The 19,058-nt window shown below is 40.8% G+C and overlaps 1 protein-coding gene across 1 annotated transcript in view; it reads left to right on the forward strand.

The window, feature by feature from the left end:
- The window catches only part of doc2g (double C2-like domains, gamma), a 62,371-nt gene that overhangs the window by 38,950 nt on the left and 4,363 nt on the right, over positions 1–19,058 (forward strand). Inside the window, exons 9-10 of the mRNA XM_033622973.2 lie at positions 10,163–10,244; positions 10,531–10,627. Coding sequence (XP_033478864.1) covers positions 10,163–10,244; positions 10,531–10,627 — 179 coding nt within the window. The remainder of the gene's footprint in view (positions 1–10,162; positions 10,245–10,530; positions 10,628–19,058) is intronic.

A 19,058-nucleotide genomic window follows, 5' to 3' on the forward strand; every position in this document is an offset into this window, starting at 1 on the left:
ATAGTTACAGGAGGTGACAACAAAATCATTAACACCTGCAATACATATCTAACACATTATGTATGCCCTGCAAAACATACTCTGGCAGTGGCAGATGTTTTGAGGCTGTTGTGTTGCTGCATGAGATTTGCTATGTCTGGGTGTTCCTGTATTTCGTCCACCCTTTATATATGTCATTCTTAGCAAGAGTTCCAAACTGTTCCCTATAGAGAAAAAAACAAAATAGTTTCATGGAACAGTGTTTAATCCTCATCATCATTATAGAGAAGAGCAGCTGTCATTCCTGTTAACCTTATCAGTCAGCGGAAGTTTGTGACACATGGCCAAAATAGTAGTGTACAGCATAGAAACATATGGTTGGTTAGTTTACTGTATTTTGCTGTGAATGACCTACTTTTTAAAGAAACAGCCAACAAAAACTGAAAGGATAATCCCCCCTATCTCTATGGGCCAGCCTTCCATGCTATGAATTCTTCTTCACATTGAGTTTTCTACGGTAATTTGGCCATAGTTTGGTTGCTGCTGTGCAGAATATTTTTTATTTATGCTATCATTATTATGAATGTCGCTGTCAAATGATGTTTTGTTATTCTGGAAATTGGAATCCCCCGTCTGAACGGCCTCGGAGCCGTGTGTAAAATGTGATTTGGCACAGCAGCTCAGACTGAGACGTCCCCTGGGCTCTCACCTCACCCTCTCACATGCTGCTGGTCAAATAGAGGCTTTGTTTGGCCACTCCGCTCAGTGGATTTCTTTCTTTCTTCTCGTTTTTTATCCCTGCGAAGGCAGCCAGAGCATTGTATAAGCATCAGGTATTTTAATGCTGATTAGCTTGTGGAGAAAATGACCTTTAAAAATACCATAAAGGCCTAACAGAGCCTGTGACTAGTAACAACAGGCTGTTTGGTAACGTCATCAAGTCAACAACATTATAATCTGGAGTGTAGTAGGTATACAGTGGGGTTATTAGTAGTATGTGCAGAACATTTGCAGTTTGGCTACTGAATTGTCTATGTGTGTCCTTCCTGAGGGCATTAACAAACAAAAGTCACTCTCTCTCACCCACAAATGTACACAGATGTCATTATCTGTATCTGTTCAACCAACAAATGATCCTTAAATGTATTCAGATAGAAGACCCAAAGTGGGCATGGTTTATATCAGGGATGTAATGGTTCACAAAATTCACAGTTTGATTCGATATGTACAGTGGTGTCATGATTAGGTATGTTTTCAGTACAGCAAAAAAGTAGAAATGCCAGAGAAATTCACTTGATTTTTAAAATCTGAAATGTATGAAAACTAATATAAATTGGGCTTTTGTTATTTTGTGTAAAGCTGGAGTTACGGTCTAGCTTGAAATGGGCTCATTAAAGTCTGGGTAAGCACTCTCTGACCTCTTTCAGTCAAATATATACATGAATTAACATCTCTGTTAAATGCAACAATCATATAAACACAAGCTAAACAGTTGTCACGAATGTACCTTTCAGTCCTCTGACTGAATCGCCTAGCCAATATGCTGGCAGTTACAGCTCAGTGCTATGGGTGTGTGCTTTGTGATAACATTAGCTGTTGAACGAGAGGCTAGAACAAGAGGCACGCAGCAGCTACTTGTTCCCTGGTTCAGGGGTTTTGTGCTACTTGGTTAGTTGCTAAGGAGAGCCTGTAGTTGTGCGGCAGCTTGTTCTTTGGCTCAGTGGGTTTTTACCCCTTCTCTCTCTCTCTCACCATTACCCTCATAACTCACAGCGAAACTGAAGTGGCTCCAAAAACCCGGACCTGTAGGTTATCGGAGGATCTTGTTTCTGGTCTGGTAATGGTGTTACTAACCATCTTACATCAAGCTAGCTTAGCGTAGCTGCCTCCCAGAGTGTGTCACTGGAGTAGAATGTTCTGGTTTGGGGGTGGGAGGGAGAGACAGCATGTTGCATGTTCCATCATGTGAACTGCCTTGTTGAGTGCAGTGGCACTGAGAACATTATATTAAACACAGTTTAAGCTGTATATTTGTTTTCCAAATGTCACAGGATAGTTCAACATGTCCATCCATTTGTAATGTGTACGGAACTTTTCAATACCAATACATGTATTGTTAGTTTATAGTGGAAGTCACAGATGGAGCCTATCCCAACTGACACTGGGCGAGAGGCGGGGCACACCCTTGACACGTTGCCAGACTATCACAGGGCTAAACAAACAAATGAGTCTATGTAGTTTTTTAGTTTTGTCTTTTCTTTTTTTTTAAAGATGATTTTCAATTATATTTATGTAAGGGGACTTTTATTCCCTAATGCTGTATTTATTTCCCAGTGCTTTTTGTTTCCATCTGTTTAAATGACCATTAAATACATGATAGAGTGTTAGAGGATGCTGAAGTCAACATTCCATATGGCTGATACATGCTGTTAGTTACATTTTAAACAAATGCAATCTGGCTGAAATACAAGGTAAATCTTTTTTTCCAATAGTTTTTAGATAAAGTAAATTGAAACATACAGTAAAAACTACAGATTCTTAGCTTCATTTTGATGTATAGATTTTGGGGGGTTGAAAGAAATCCAGCAGCCACGCCAGGCTTTTGTCTGGCTACTCCTGCTTGTGACGTCTCCTCCTCCTTGTTGCAAGAGTGACATAGTCTGGACTCGGCTCTCAGCCCATTGTCAGCCAGATGTGTCTCACACTCTATGAGCTAGTTTGCAGCTTGAGATCCTCAGGTAGCCTCTCTGGCCATTCCAAAGTTGACGCTTAAATCTAAAGGTGACCATGTTTTTGCCATCAGGTCCTGTCAGCTTCATAACAACCCAGTGGAGGAGATAGGGCTTGTAGAATCAGTGACTTTGTTTAAACCACTTCTTAAAACCCTGTTTTATAAAGCTGCTTCTATGTTATGTCTCTTCTTTATTATCATCCTTTCATTGCTTTTATTGTCCTTTAATTGATTTTATTCTTTTTATTTGTATTTATTCATAATGTTGCATCTGTCAAGCACTTTGTAAACTCTGTTTTTACAGGTGCAATATAAACCAAAGAAGACACACAGCTGTTGAGAGTAACCTTTATGAAATGTCTTCAGACAGAGCGGCTTCATGCAAATTTTCATAATAATTCAAATTTGTCCACTGGACCGTTTTATGTGTTTATTCGCAACAAACAGCTGAGGTCCTTACTTATCACAATGTTGAAAATAAGGTCCAGTGTGTAGGATTTAGGGGGATGTATTAGCTGACATGGAATATTGTCGTGTCTGTGTTTATTTAGTATGTCTGTTTGTTTTGCAGAGGAGGAGACCTTTGCAGATAATTCAGTGCCCGTTAAAAACCTCCTAAACTTCTGGGGTCTTATTTGTACACATTCTGAGAATACTCTCAGAGAGCTCCTAACTTAGCCTAAAAACTTTAAGTAAGGAATCCTGGCTTATAAGTGATTTAGGAAAGTTCTCAGAGCAACTCTGAGCAAGGTGTGGACACACAGGGGAAATGAAATGACAGCTGATGCATACTTTTTCTTTTTACTTTTAGTAGGTACTGCAGCTACACAATCGGGACATACCACTTCCTCATAACGTTACGCCCTGAACTTTGACCCTTTTACTCATATATTCGTTACCATGGAGATTAAACAAAATGCCGAGGAGAGTGCAGAGGATTGTGGGTCAGAATATCCAGAAAAGCACACTGGTTTGCAAACTGCAAAATCAGACTGGGTGTAGTAGAACATCCTGGTATTTTTGGCATACTGCATTTGACATATGCATTGGTACATACTAAATCTTTTTCTGACATACTAAATAGTGTGGTAATTATGGGGATTAGAATGCACAGGAACTGCTGACTGTGACAGCGATGTCATTGTCAGTGTGATCACTCTGCTGATGGAAGGGTAACACAGACACATGTCATGACTGCTGCACTGTTGCATTTTTCCAATTTTCCAAATATCTTAGTTTTGTGATGATTTTATTTCTGGCGTTATAGTGCTGGGTGGGAAATGTGTGCGTATCCCTAATGAGACTGACCACACATATTATCCCTGCACACTCTAATCTGTAGCATTTTATTTACTCACTGTCATCCAGCATCTGGAGAATATTTCTCTGACCGATTTGTCTTTCTGCCATTTTCTCCTCTCCTCTTAAGCCTCTTAAAAGTCCTCCTCTATACTCCTAACAGTTTTCACCTTAGGAGCTCTTTTAAGGTTTAAGATGCTCTGTGAATAACTTTTGTCTTTACAAGGATCTAGTCTTAACTTTAAGGAAAAATTCTAAGAAAACGTCACATTCTAGGAATTTTCTTATAAATTCATAAATAGGAGCAACTCTTTGTACTAGGAACCTTTGTGAGAACAGCCCATGGATTTTACCAAAGAAAAAGGGGAGCACACAGTGGCATGTGGTGGGTGAGCCAACTGTCTCTAAAACACCAAAGAGCATCAGAGAAACATTGATTTGTTAAGCAACGTGCTTATCCGGGGTTTTTACCAGTTTAAATCACCTGGTCTGTTTGTTCTGGAGAGGAAGAGACCTCTGCGGATAATTTGGCTCCTGGTAAAAACCTCCTGAACAATGAACACTGAAGGAACTCTAGCTGGATGAAGTTTCACTTGGTTGTAATATGTAATCATCACCACTAGGTGCCACTAAATCCCTCTGAATCTTACACTCTGAACCTTTAAGCTTTTTGTACTGTAGCTGCACCAGCTGACTCAACTAGACACCTCCCACCTATATACTGATTTGTCATCTCCTGTTTCTAACCCACCCACCACAGGATCATCATATTTGAATATTCTAACTAACTCTGAGTAATACAGTGATTTCTTCTTGCAATTTCCCTTCACAGGTTTTTTTAGTTCGTTATGTAGATACATGTGGTGAGCAATTCAGCCAGGGAATGACTGCTCCATCTCAGACTGATTCAGAAAAAGTAAACTGAATTTTGTGTAACAGTGACATGTATTAGGCCTATTGTTCCTTATAAATGCACTCTAACCATCATGTGATCCCTTAGATTTATCTTTCAAACTCTCAGCTGATAAAGCTGCCTACAGCAGGTGCAGGTTGTTGCTGTGTTCATGTGGACAAACTTTGATATTGAGGCCCCTTTGGTCAATCGTGGTTAAGACAGGACAATGAAAACATTAATAAGTTATGACTTCCAGTAAACTGTGTGCTTGCATCTTGTTGTCAACAACAAGTAGGAGGCCTGAAGTCACAATTGTCACTGATGAGGACAACTTCAGCCCAATCATTTCATATCATAAAAAAATGACATTTTCATCATTGACAAGCGCATAATGTCTCAAGTCTTTGTGTCACCACCTTGCTTTTTATCAATTCCTCCTCCTCCTCCTGTTCCTTCCCCACCTCCATCCCTCCATCCTTCACTCTCGCTCTGATTCCGGCTCTGCAGTGACAACCCCAAGCCCATCTCATGCATCAGCTGTCAGGCTAGGATTCGTCACTAGCGGAGGGGGGCTGAAAGAGTGAGATATCTCACCGCCTGAACATCTTGACTTGGAATTTATGCTGATGATGACTCCCATTGCCCTCCAGCGATCCTTCTGTTGCCTCTTCGCTGGAGCGTACAGTCCTCCGACATCGGCGTGATTACGATCTTGCTGTGGTCTACTGTCTCTCTCTGTTCCTCTTTCACTCTCTCACTGTCCCTGCCTTTGTTCAAAAGACTTCTGGGTCACAGTTATCTCAGAGAGAGATTTTGCAAACTTTCAGTCTGCCTTTGTTTCTGCCATTCAGCAAAGTTCACTGTCACAACAGGGCAAAAGATTAAAGCAACGGATTAATTGCTTTAATCTCAGCAATAATGATTGTTCTGGCCTCGTTTCAAAGGAAAAATGCAATTGAGGATCTCTGTTGTACAAACCTTTATTTACAGTTACCCCTTCATCCTACACTGCTCAGAGACGAAGGAAGTACATCAACTGATCTGACTTTCAGATTTTTCAAGTTTTAATAAGGGCTGTGAAAGAGTTAATTGTATTTATTTATTGCAATAATTGACATTAACATTTTAATCACATGAATTTCAAAATTTTTGAAGTCCATATAACAAGGTAAGGCAAGTCCTACTAGTTTGCAGCAACACATAGTCAAAACCACTGTCACGGACTGATGTTGCAATCGACGTCTGGAAACTGTGTGCAGTGCACAGCGTGTGTTTGTGTGGCAGGAGTCTTGCTGCTGCTGTCATATTCTGTGCACCGTCTGTGCCAGTTATTATCACCTTCCTTGCAATGCCCCATTAATTTGCAACTTTGGGGAGGTGCTAGGCATGTTCCTGCATAGCGTCGTTCTTCTGTATATCCAACAGTTAAGGCAAAGGATTGCAATGCCTAATCAGTGTCAGTATGGATCGCAATTACGCAGAGATTACATTTTGATTACTCACTGACGTTCAGTGATCCCATTTAATATGACAGCATTAGCACTTTTTCAGGAGTTCCCGTTCAGTTGCTCTCTCTGATTCATACAGGTCCTGTATGCATGAAACTATTGTTCCCTGCAATGGTAAGGCATATGACTGGTCACAACCTGCCAACCTGAGGACGTCCCCTAGACCCCAGTCTTTCACAATGTTAACTGGTCTGCAGTCAGTTGTCACCCATTCAGCAAATGCTGTAGTTAACTTCTTCAGTTAGTCTTCATCCAGAGGTCTGTGGTGATTCATTCACTCCAAAAAAGTGCTTTGCCATCTTTGGTGATGTGGTTACCTGATGACATCAGTCTGATTAGCTATACCTGTATGCTCATCTCATAGGTGGTAGCTCAAACTGGAAGCACTATGGTGATATTTTAATTCTGTTTGACACAAGGTGCATATTACTTTTGACTTGTAAACTTAAAGTGAAAGGAGCAATTCAAAAGAGCAGTGGTGTCCTTTTTATCCATCACTGCAGCAGCAGGAAGCTGCTGCAGCAGCTTGACTAAAATTAAGGGTGCATCAAAGGGATAAAATAGCAGCATGTAATTAACATGATTTTTTTTTAAAGTGTCATGTTTGGACCTTAATCACATAAGGTCACATAAGGAAAAATGAACACAGTTTTCTGTGTAACTTTAGCATGGGGAATTGACTGGCGTGGTCATTTTCATGATACATTAACACCAGGTTCAATGAGTTAATCACATAAGAATTAACTCATTGAACCTGACAGCCCTGGTGTTAATGTATCATGAAAATGACCCCACCAGTCAATTCCCCATGCTAAAGTTACACAGAAAACTGTGTTCATTTGTCTCTGTATGGTGTTTCATTATAATGCCCATTTTGAATTTTGGTTGGAAGTCCAAGATGGAAACATCAAAATTCTTTTACCAGGCACCTAAAAGATTACAACAAAACTAAATTAGAAAAATGGATCAGAGGGATGCATGGCACTAATAAATGTGCAGCCAGCAGTCAGGTAGCTTAGCTTAACATGACTGGAAAAAGAAGGGAACAGCTAGCCTGAGTCTGTCCAAATCACCAACCAACACTTCTAAATCTCACTGTAACTTGTTCTTTAATCTGTACAAAACCCGGAGTGTAAGCCTATCTGTTTACCCATGTTTTCAGGTTTTCAAGCTAAGTTAACCGGCTGCTAACACTAGTTTTATTTTTACTGTATCTGCGTATTTCACAAAATACCAAGCTATTCCCTTTAAGGGATATTTTGCCAATTTTCAACCAGCTTTGCATCATAACAGTGTGGTTAGTATGTGTACATGAACTGTGGTAAACTTCCTTTCATCTTACCAGTGCTCAGATCTCCCTGCTCATCGCCCAACTCAAATCCACCCAATGGCACAAAATGCCTATGGAAGCGAATTGAGAGAGCTGCGCCCCTTCTCTCCCTCTCTCTCTCTTTCTCTCAAACTCAGATCAAATGATAAAACTAAGCCGTGCTGATCAGAGAAAAAACCCTGATTTAGTTGCTGTATTGTAGGGATGGGGGAAAAATAGATACAGCATAGTATCGCAATATTTTGCTTTGCAATATTGTATTGATACACAAATGGCAAGTATCGTTTTTTTATAATATAAATTATTTACACTAGTCCATACCCATTGGTAGCTTTGTCACCTTCTACCTATGCCAATCCTCAATGCCTATGTGCAGTTTCACATAGATTGACCACATCAGTGAGAAGAAAAACGTGGGACAGACAGAATGACTGACTGACAGAATGACACACTGACAGTTTCCGTGATTATGTACAGCATACCATACCATGTCTTAGTCATACCAAAAATTAGAAAAAAAAACAAACAAACATTCGGCCACAGGGGGAGCCACAGCGATTGGTTGCATTTTAGCCATTTTTAAGCATTTTTATGTTGTTATAGCGCCACCCAGTTGCCAAATAGAGTTAAATTTCTCCAGTCACCTTGAGGCGTCCTGTTCTACATATCTACCAAGTTCAGTAAAAATTGATATGGCGGTTAGGCCTAGATAAGAAATTAGCTCTCTAGCGCCCCCATTGTGTTTGATCAGGTCAATAATGGAGGGGTCCCCTCAGATTATGTGTGGTCATATGCCTACAAAGTTGCGTGGTGATGGGTGAAACCCTTGAGATGTTATACACCTTTATGTGATGAGCCACGCCCTCCGCAATATTCATTGCCTTATAGAAGCTCAGTTTTAGTAAGTTTTCCAACTTTTGCCAAGAGGGAACTTTAGATATTGGTCTCTAGATTATGTTCACCGGGTTTCATGCAGATCGGTCAAACTTTCTAGGAAGAGATCCATTTTAAGTGTTTTTCACAAAATTCAAAATGGCAGAAAATCTATATAACCGGAAGTATGGGTTCTTGAGGCAAATGTGTTCCTCATGAGGAGAGGCATCTCTGTGCAAAGTTTCATGTCTCTACGACATACGGGGCATGAGATATTTCAATCGGTTGCTATAGCGACCGCCTTTGGCCAATTGATGTAATATTGCTTCATTCGCATCCTCCCATGACCCTCTACCACTGTGCCAAATTTCACATGGATTGACCAAGTCAGTGAGGAGAAAAACGTGGAACAGACACACAGACACACACAGACAGAGTTTTCATCATTATATAGTAAGATTGCAAATACGAGTTATACTATTGGTTGCTGACTAAAATAATAAATAGATTTTTCAGTCCACAAGATCTAGTTACCACAATAAAATGATTGAAGTGAGATAAACAGACTAAAATTGTGATCTTATTAGATTAGAACAAATGTTGAGAATGTTTTTCCTAAATTTGCTGTTGAAAAGAGTAATGTATTGCAATAAATGTTATTGCAATACTCAGCATATCGCTGATAACGTTGTATCAAAGAACATCTGGTCATTTCTCACTTCATATGTTTTCAGAAACATATTTTAGCTTACCTTCTAACTAGAACTTAAGATTGTTTGGCACCAGCCAGCCACCATAATGTTTTCAGACGGGCAACTTGTATTACATCACCCCCTACCATGAGCCTTTCTTGGCCCAGTGCAGCAGCACAGTGTATTCTGGTTGTAGGTGTAGGTTCAGGTTTCTAGTCATGTGTAAAGAATTTCAATGAAATTCTTGTGCTCAGTGGCACTCCCAGCCCACACAAAGGGCACCCTTCCCCTTCTCCCATTAACAAAAAATGAAAAAAAATTATATAGTGTATGCAATCTACAGGCAACAATGTGCAGTGCATATGAATGCATAAACTGTTCAGCAACCTAACTGCCTGAGGAAAGAAGCTATTACTGAGACAGGTGGTGTGTGATTTGATGCTCCAGTGATGTTTTTTCGATGGAAGGAGTGAGAACAGAGCATGAGCGGGATGGCAGGTGTCCTTAATGATGTTTTGGACTTTACTTTTGCAATGTGTGGTGTAAATGTCATGAAGCTGTGGGAAGTGTTTTCTACCTCTTGAGCAAAAGCGAATGCCACAGCCCTTTTTCTCTGGTCATGTAGGACCAATTTCAAAAGTATCTGTGTCTTTCTACTGCATGGACAGCCAAGTTTTATGGAAAAAATATATATATGTATATATATATATATATATATATATATATCTCCAGCAGTGAAATAGTTCTTAAAGTTAAAGCTGTTTCCTGAGGTTGGACACAACCTTTAGAGTGTACAGGGGCCCAATGAATTTCTGTACTTTTAATCCCTTGCTCTCTTTTTTCTCACTTCCTCAGCATCTTGCAGCCAGACATGGGGAAAAAGTCCAAGTACAAGACATCAGTGAAGAAAAAGACTCTCAACCCCGAATTCAATGAGGTACAACTTGTCTCCCGCTCTGCAAATAACCACAGTACACCTGGCAGCATCTTGCTGTACTGAGCTCAAGATGTTCTGTGGTGTGTCTGAGGTTTGGATGAGCATTGCAATTAAGTATACTGTTTTAGACTTACTTCAAATCTGACATGCCTTCCTTGAATGTTTTCTCACCATCAATCTGCATGTTTCTACTGAAAATGAATTAAATTACTAATTCATTTCCTTTCAACTCTCGTGTTAATGACTCACTGATATAAATATGCTCTTGTGTGCACCACCTGCATAGGAGTTTTCATACGAAGTAACGCTGGACCAGCTGGCGAAGAAAACCCTGGAGATCTCTGTGTGGGACTATGACTTGGGAATGAGCAACGACTTCATAGGTAGGCTAAGAAAAAGCTGATGTATGGAGGGGAGGGGTGGAGAGGGAAGCTGCGGCAGCAAAGTAGATGACTGTACAAGAGTGTTTGAATGAAAGCGACGCAATTGCAGAAAACATAAAAACCAGGCCGAGCGTGGGTGGAGAGAAAAGTAAAAAAAAAAAAAAGAAAGAAAGAAAATGCGGAGATGAGGGGTAATTATGAGGCTTGAGGAGAACGATTTGAGCAAGCCAAGGCGAGTTTGAGTGGAAAAGGAAATGGAGATGCTTTAGAAATCAAAAAGGATCCCCATCCTTCGTGGACTTGGCACATCAGATTGCTGCTGCTTCGTCAGAATGCTTAACAGCTTTGGCATGGCCTGATGTGTATATCACAGCAATGGAACACATGGGAGCTTAGGGAGTGATGGGGAAGTAGTGGGGAGGCACAGTCAGAATGGATTACCACCCTGTGAGCTTGGAGGCCTTCAGATCAAAGCGTTTTACTCTGTCTAATGTGTGTGTGTGCATGTTTGCGTGTGTGTGTATGTGTGTGTCTGTGTGTGTGTGCACATGAGTGTGAGGCCGTGGGTGGGTTGTTGGGAGACACCCAGTGTAAAGATAAGCACAGTGAGTTATTAGCCCTGCTGGGAGAAAAGGCCATCAGTCTAACATACAGCCCCAGATAACGGCCATTCCCCTGACCATTATCATTACAGGTCTGCTAGCATGCCAGTTATGTTAATTGGGGCTGGGAGAAAAATGACATAGCAACACAGAAAAATGGAGAAAGAGATCTGATAAAGAGGCAAGTGAACATAGTCCCAGTCACTTGTGTAAGAGTGAGAGCAGTAAGAAGCAGGCTAATAGGCTTGGCAGAAGATATAGGGGCTGTCACCTGGTAAAAGGTGAGATTTCAGAGATACATGGAGGAGAAAACTCGACAATGAGGGAATAAATTTGAGGGCAAACGTACACAAAAAAACACAGGCAATAAATCAAGTGGATGACTTGTTGGAAAGATCGATACACAAGGAGAGATGGGAAATTTCATCCTCACCATGAATCATTCTCAACCTCTTCTGAGTGAGTCACGTTGTGTTTTACAAAGTCTATTTCATGAGACAACAGCCGAAGAAACTGAAGAGACACTATGGCCCAATCCCATTTCTCATTTTCGCCCCTACCCCTACCCCTCTTTTTCGAGTGCCCCTTGCCCCTTGCAACAAAGTTACAAGGGGTAGGGGTTGAAATATTCCCCTATGAAATGGGACAACCCTTCATACCCGGAAACGTCATCATTAGTCATCTGTGACATCATAAAAAGGCGCAACGAGTATGTTGCCGGGGAAACATACTTTTGTTATGTCTGTTAGAACAAATTTATATAATACATTGAAACGACATTTCCGATGGTTATCATAGTCTTTAAATCTTTGGTTACGAAGAAAATACTTACATTTATGGTTTTCATTCATTACCTCTGAAGCCTTCCCTGCCATCTTGCCGGTGATTCACAAGGCATTCTGGGAGATTTCTCGTAGCACTCGCTTTGAAGTGTGCCTCTGAAAAAACTCCGTTTGGAGGGCCATATAGCCCTAGCTCTCTGCCCTTCCCCTCTGCCTCAATGAGAATCGGGACATCCCTACCCCTATGCGTGAACACGTGAAACAGAGGGGTAGGGGCAAGTGGTAGGGTTAAGGGGTGTATTGGGATTGGGCCTATAGATATAGATATACAAGTCTTTAAAGGTGATGTGTGTACGATTTGGGGGAATTTGGTGGCATGTAGCAGTAAATTGCAGATTGCAACCAGCAAAAACTTCTGCTGTCCAGAATTCCTTCACTGTTTATTGTTCAGAAGTTTATAATGGGGGCCAAATTATCTACAGAAGTCTCTTTTTCTCCCGAAAAAAACAGACCAGGCAATAAGATTAGCTAAAAACACTAAACAAAGCAGTTTCACGTTACAGATCAGTACTTCTCCGACGCTATTCAGCATAACAAGGCTCACCCACAACATGCTATTGTATGCTCACCCCTTTTCTCTCATAAGCTAATGTGTGCTCACCTTTTTCTGATGCAGACATCCAGGAGATTTAATTGTGAGTCTCTTCCTTTCCTTAATAAACAGACCTGGCAATTTAAACTGGTAAAGACTTTGGCACGTTGCTAGTGCAACACTTGCTAATGTGAAGTCAACCTTTTTTTACTCCGATGACATAAGATGCAGATGTCCACAACATTTTCACCGGAATATCCACAAAGGCTTCTTCCTCTCTAAACAAACAGACCACGTGATGTCAACTACTAGAAACACTGAATAAAGCAGTTTCACGTTATATGTCAATTTTTGTCTGGTGCTGCACATTGCAGTTTGGCTTCTAACTAACGTGGCCAACACAAAAACGCAAATGGCCTTATCTAGAGCCAGTGTTTAGTTTGGTTTGTCCATTCTGAGCTACTGTAGAAACGTGGTGATACAACATGGCAATCTCCATAAACAAAGACCTGCTCCCTATGGAAACACAAATGGCTTCTTAGAAGGAGAACACAACAATTCACATTTTCAGGTGATTATACACTAAAGAAAACATACTTTAATATTATATTCAATTTCTGCCAATTTATCCTCCTAAATCCTACACACTGGTCCTTAAAGTCTTTTGGTGGAAGACAAGTCTCATGTCAATTGAGACAAGTTCATATCAAGTCTTAAGAAAGGGTTAGTTGATCTGATACCCAAAATCAGTATGTGTGCTGATAAGCAGGTGAGTTATTGGGCAAGATGCAACTGATCCAATTAAATACAGTTTATTACGGAAGCCCTGAGAAGCGAGGTCAAAATTTTTTCGACTGAATCCTGCCTGCACAGGCTGTTCTCATAAAGTGTATGTTTTTCTACAAAAAGTAATGCATCCAAATTCATACATATCCCACATAATCATGAGCCAGTAATTCATGCACAACCCACGTATTTTGGAAGGCTGTGGTCATGTGACTAGTGTGCTGATGGGAGTAAACTAGAGAGCAGTCCTTAGCAGTCTGTGAGGAGACAGGTTGGGGTCGTGGATGGGTCACAAAACCATGGTCTTTCCTCCCGGGACTTTCCCCAGGAGACACTTGTTTAGAACCACGTGAACTCTGAGTGAACCTTGAGTGATTTTAAGGTACATCCTCACCATGTTTCTTTTCCTTAACGTAACCACTGTAACTTTACTTGCCCAAACCTTACCTCCGTAACTTTACATAAATTGCGTAAAAAGCCATCAGGGCACAATACAGAAAAAGAAAAAAAGGAATAATTTTTGCTTGTTCGCAAAGTTGTTCATTTGTGTTGATTTCCCATTAGCTCTTGTTCTTTTTTGTAATATTAACAATAAATATAAAAGTTATTACATTGTTTTGAAGGCATGCTGACATGTGGACCAGGAATTCTTTTCACAATATTAAAAATTCATTCTGTAATGCTATTATTTCTTTGTCATCCTCTATGGTCCTATTATGCATGAACAACACTACATTGCCTCCATGATCTCCGTTGGTAATGCTCTGTTTTGTCCATATCCATAAGTTTTCAGAAAGCATGCTCAAGTACAATGCAATGAACGCAGAGTATAGACAAAAGGTTCCATCCATCTCTGTGTTCATATCTAATGAGGAGCATAAATGAGCCCTTAGAGTGAAAAGTCAAAATCCTACATACTTTCTCACCAACGCACTCCTGGCCTATCGCTGGGCGAAGTAGGGATGTTTGTTAGACTGTTGGTTTTTAGAAAGTTGCTAAAATGGTCAGACACAATGATTGATGAGCCAACGAGCACTTTGTTTGAAGCGTATGCCTTCCAGTCTACATTTGTGCTGGATATTTAGTTCACACATTCTTGTGTATCTGCTGGTTGGGTCGAATGAGGCAGATGTGCAGCGGAGGACAATGTTGTGAGGGGTAAAAATAAGCAGACAGAGAACAGGGTCGAACCTGTGCAAATGTTGCTGCACACCTGCTCGCCAGTGTCAGCCTCACCCTTGTCTGTGCCATCTCCTCCGGCTCTGGTTCCTCATCCTTCTTCTGTCCCCAAACGCATGTCAGGATGGCTGACCGTTTGTCATTGGCAACCCGCAGGCTCAGACAACACTCCATCGATCTCTGTTCGGAGGTGGTGGGAGTGTTGTGGGGGCGGAGGTGACTAAGTAATGTTCGTGATTATGCCATCGAAACTCTGTCAACAGGTTTCGAACTTCTCTCTGAGTCCTGTGTGAAAGGACAGGGAGGGAGGATACAAGATAGGAAACACTTAAAGGCTGCCTTTTTCCTCCCAGAAGCAGCATCTCAAGGCAGCATTTAATACTGGGCTCAGATGAGTTGCAGATCAACAATCGAGCCTGGTTTGCTCGCGGCCATCATTTTCCAAGGCGCTGTTAGAAGGCAGCATTGCCAAAATACGGTGTTTAAAACTTCACGCTCCATTAACTGTGCAATCACAGCCAAGGGAATGGCTTTGTAATAACCTCGGTGTGACAACTGCCTGCATCTCTCTGGCTTACGGTCTGCCTCTCCACCAACGCCTCCGTCACCTCCGCTCACTTTCACCTGAGTCATTTCCTGCTTCTATGCATATTTATTTCCTCCATGCTCTTTCAATAAATCTTTCGTTATCTCAATCTCTCTGTCTTGTAATTCCCCAGCTAGCAGCCTGTTTCTCTCTCTCTCTGCCTGGAGGACTTTGTCTCAAATGTCTTTTTACTTCCGTCTTTTCTCCCATGTCTGTCTACTCATCAAATAATAATCATCTTTATTGGCATGAATGTAGGCTACATTATTGCCAAAGCAGCTACATTACTGAGTATTAGATTTTAACAAGAAGGCAAAATGTCTGTAAGGCTGTCCCCTTGTTTGTTGTTGTTTTCTAATGTCACCAGTGGTGGAAAGTAACTACATTTACTTAAGCATTGCTAGTCATTTTTGAGATACTTGTTCCTTACTTGATTAGTTACATTTTACACCACTTTTTATTTTCTTCTTGATTAAATTTATGAGGGAAATAATGTACTTTTTATCTGGCACCTATAGTTACTTTTCAAGATAAGGTTTTACTTAAAAATACATGATAAGCTTATAAGATTAAATCAAACAGACTCTAGCTGGAGCCCCTTGTCACATTTTACATGTCTATCAGTTGTTAGCAGTTCCACTGAAAATGTCTCATATGGTGTCATTTAAAGCATCATCATGACAATGTATCAAATGAAAATGTGAGAAGGAGTTCTCTAATGGGCTGACAGAGAATTATCACGCTAATCGGCAGCTCCTCTCGGTTTTACAGAGGTTTATAGTGAGTGTAAGATTTAAAAGTTAAGTTAATTTATACATTTGAGTTAATTTACCAAAAATATATTTCCAATGTTTACGCTGTCAATTAGTCATATATTTGTGCTTTATTATCTACATATTTACAGTTCAGATATTTACACCAGCATCTTTTGAAACAGTTAAAACAGTCTCTTGAATCTGCTTCTGTGGTTTTACCTCATTTCAGTTATATTTACCCTGGTCTAGGTCATTCCTGGCCTCTGATTGGTTGGGTTAGTCACATGGGGGTTAGAGACAAGGAAGTGTAATTGTTGTTGTGATTCAGATGCCGGGAGCCTCAGTAAAGTTCTGCTTAACAGTCATCTGTCTCAATCTTGCTGTTTCCTCTCATGAAGAGTGTCTAAATACCACCTATCGAACCTTCACGTTACAGTGAGTTTCAGCTCATTGTTTAGCTGTGCGGCTGCAACTTTAACATTTTGCTGAACTTTAACTGTTGTCATGGCGTTGTTTTCTCCCTAAAAAAAGCTCTCAAAAGCTCTCAACACTGTGCACTATCTGCTCAGCAAACCGCAGACAGATTAAGTTAAAGATTGTCTGGTGAACTGAGTGGAGCATTTAGCAGCTAAAAAGACAGATATTTCCCTCAGGAGTTGGAGGAGACCAAAAACAGAGGTGAAAGAGAATGAATGTTGACTTGGCAGAAACACAATTGACCTATGGCTAAGCCACGCCCCCCTCCACTCACTCAGACAAAATATCAATATTCAGTGACCAACGCTATGGCAGGTGTCACAGTATATTTGCAGGAGGCAATTGATGATTTTTGGAGACATAACGATCAAATTTTGGTGCATCAAAGTGCCACTGAAGTTAAGGTTTTTGGCTCAGAATATGAGAAAAGGATAACAGCCTTTTTACCATCTTTACCAAGAGTGTCTCTCCGTTAGTTTGGTGCTACAGTATTTACACTGAATCATTCAGCATAACGTTTGTTAACCTTTGTTATCTCTGCAATTACAGATAAATTAATGAAGCTAAGCCCCAGAAGTTAACGTTAGCTTAACTAGAACCCTTTGGACAACAACTAACAATGATGTTTGATCACCAAAGTACAAAATCTAGAACAAAATAGGCTAATGACCTCCCAGCAAACAAGGTGACATGATGAACAATGCAGCTAGGAGCTAACATTAGGCTAACTTTAGCTAACGTCAGCTAGAGATGTTAAAGATAACTTTATATTTCTTTCCAGCAAAGTGACAATATGTTGCCTCAAACACAATGTTGACTTACCTTAGAACAGATGTAGACATCATTGTTAATCTTATTCACGTTGAGTTAATGTTGTCGTCTAACATTACGGCACAACTTTATCCAAAGAAGACATGTTTCTCGGTTGAGATGTGGTTTAGGAAAGTGTAAAAAAGACACCCTGTCGCCCAGCCTCTCAGGATACCTTGTGTCGGAGTTGCATGTACCCCATGCAAACCGTTTGACTATTTTTAAACTTCAAATCTCAGAAAAAGCTCATAAATCTGAATGAAACTGACTTTTTGCAATGCATTTCAATGGACGTCCAGGCAGAGAATGTCCGAGTGTATGGGAATGGTTTTAGGCACTGTGATTGGCTCATCGCGTTTGAGGGCGGGGCTTAGCCATAGGTCAAGTCCAGATGAATGATAGCTGCTGGGTGTGTAAGTAAGTTCAGCGTCAGTGTTGTGTTCCAACCCAGTCGCCAGAAAAAAATATTGGCATTGTATGTTCTGCAAAACACTGATATATTTGCACGTCATTATGTTGCAGATATGTTGAAACTGTACATTTACATTTTAGCAACGCTGTGGTTAACGTGTGGTTAGGTTTAAGCACAAAAACCACTTGCTTATGGACATGGTAAGGAAAATATCATGTTTTTGCTCAAAGCACTCTGTTTGGGGGGCAAAATCTCGGAAAACAGCGATGTCTCAATAAAAACCAACTGAAATGTATGAAATGTGCAAATTTATCATACAGTACACATACAATACCAACATTTTTTTCTGGTGACTGGGGTGTGTGTTAACAACTTTTTTCTGTCTCCCCCAAGTGACCAAGAAAAAAAAAAGAAAGAAAATTCATGATTTTAATTTTCTCCATTTTTAAGGGCCTAACATTACCTCACATTTTACCAAAAAAGCATGAGTAGGGACAAAGAGGAAAGTGTAGACAAAAATCTGAAAAGAAAAAAAAACAGCAAAATTTGGAAATACAAGCTCTTCCTGCAGCTCACCCCTGTCTGTCCTAAGGCCCTCCCAGCAGATGACCACAGACATACTGTATGCACATCCTTCATACAGTAACCCAGTGTTTCCCCATACATTGATTTATTTAGTTTTATTTTATTGTAGCGTTGTACACGACACATTCGCTCAGTCCTTCCTTGCCCCACTCTCTCCCTCTTATCAGACCACAAATGAGAAAAGAATGAACTAGCAAACCACCCAATGGACCCTCTGCCTCACTCCCCTTCACTATGGAATGCTTCCCCAGGAGGAAAGTGGGTGGTAGCTCCAGACCTCCAGACCAAGGCAGCAACAGAAAGTTTGCTGATCCGGCGGGGTTGGGATTTGCGCTGGTTGTTTTACTGTGGCCGCTGACAGGAGGTGCATCTCTGGAGCTGCTTCACGCTCTCCTCCCTCTGAAGTGGTCTGTTGCGGAGGGCAGTGAGGCAAAGAACACTCTGTGATTCAAGGCTCCAGCTAACGTTAGCTACATAAACATGAACTTGAAGCTGCAGCTATGAGCCTTTAGTTCATGTCAGCAGAGGGCTAATCTCCATCCCTGAAATGCTTTGTTGATAACACGTGTTTTATTGCAGTTTTTTTCAGTTTCTCTTTTAGACTCTCTTTTTGATAAGTTTGTCTTCCTTTTTTGGGTTGATCTGCAGTGTAGGCAGTTATTGCCAATGCTGGAATAGTAACTTTCTCTGCAGGATTCTCTGGCACTGAATCAGACTTTTACCAAAGGGATGTGACCGCACATCTGCATTTGTAGAGCAGCCAGTAGGAACGCCCTCTCTCTGAAATGACCTGTGATTGGCAAAAGTCTCCTGCCACGGGCTAGATTTTCTAAAGCCTAAACACAGAGCCAAGAGAGGGTGCAGA

The sequence above is a fragment of the Epinephelus lanceolatus genome, chromosome 3 (genome assembly GCF_041903045.1).
Source record: "Epinephelus lanceolatus isolate andai-2023 chromosome 3, ASM4190304v1, whole genome shotgun sequence".
NCBI lineage: Eukaryota > Metazoa > Chordata > Actinopteri > Perciformes > Serranidae > Epinephelus > Epinephelus lanceolatus.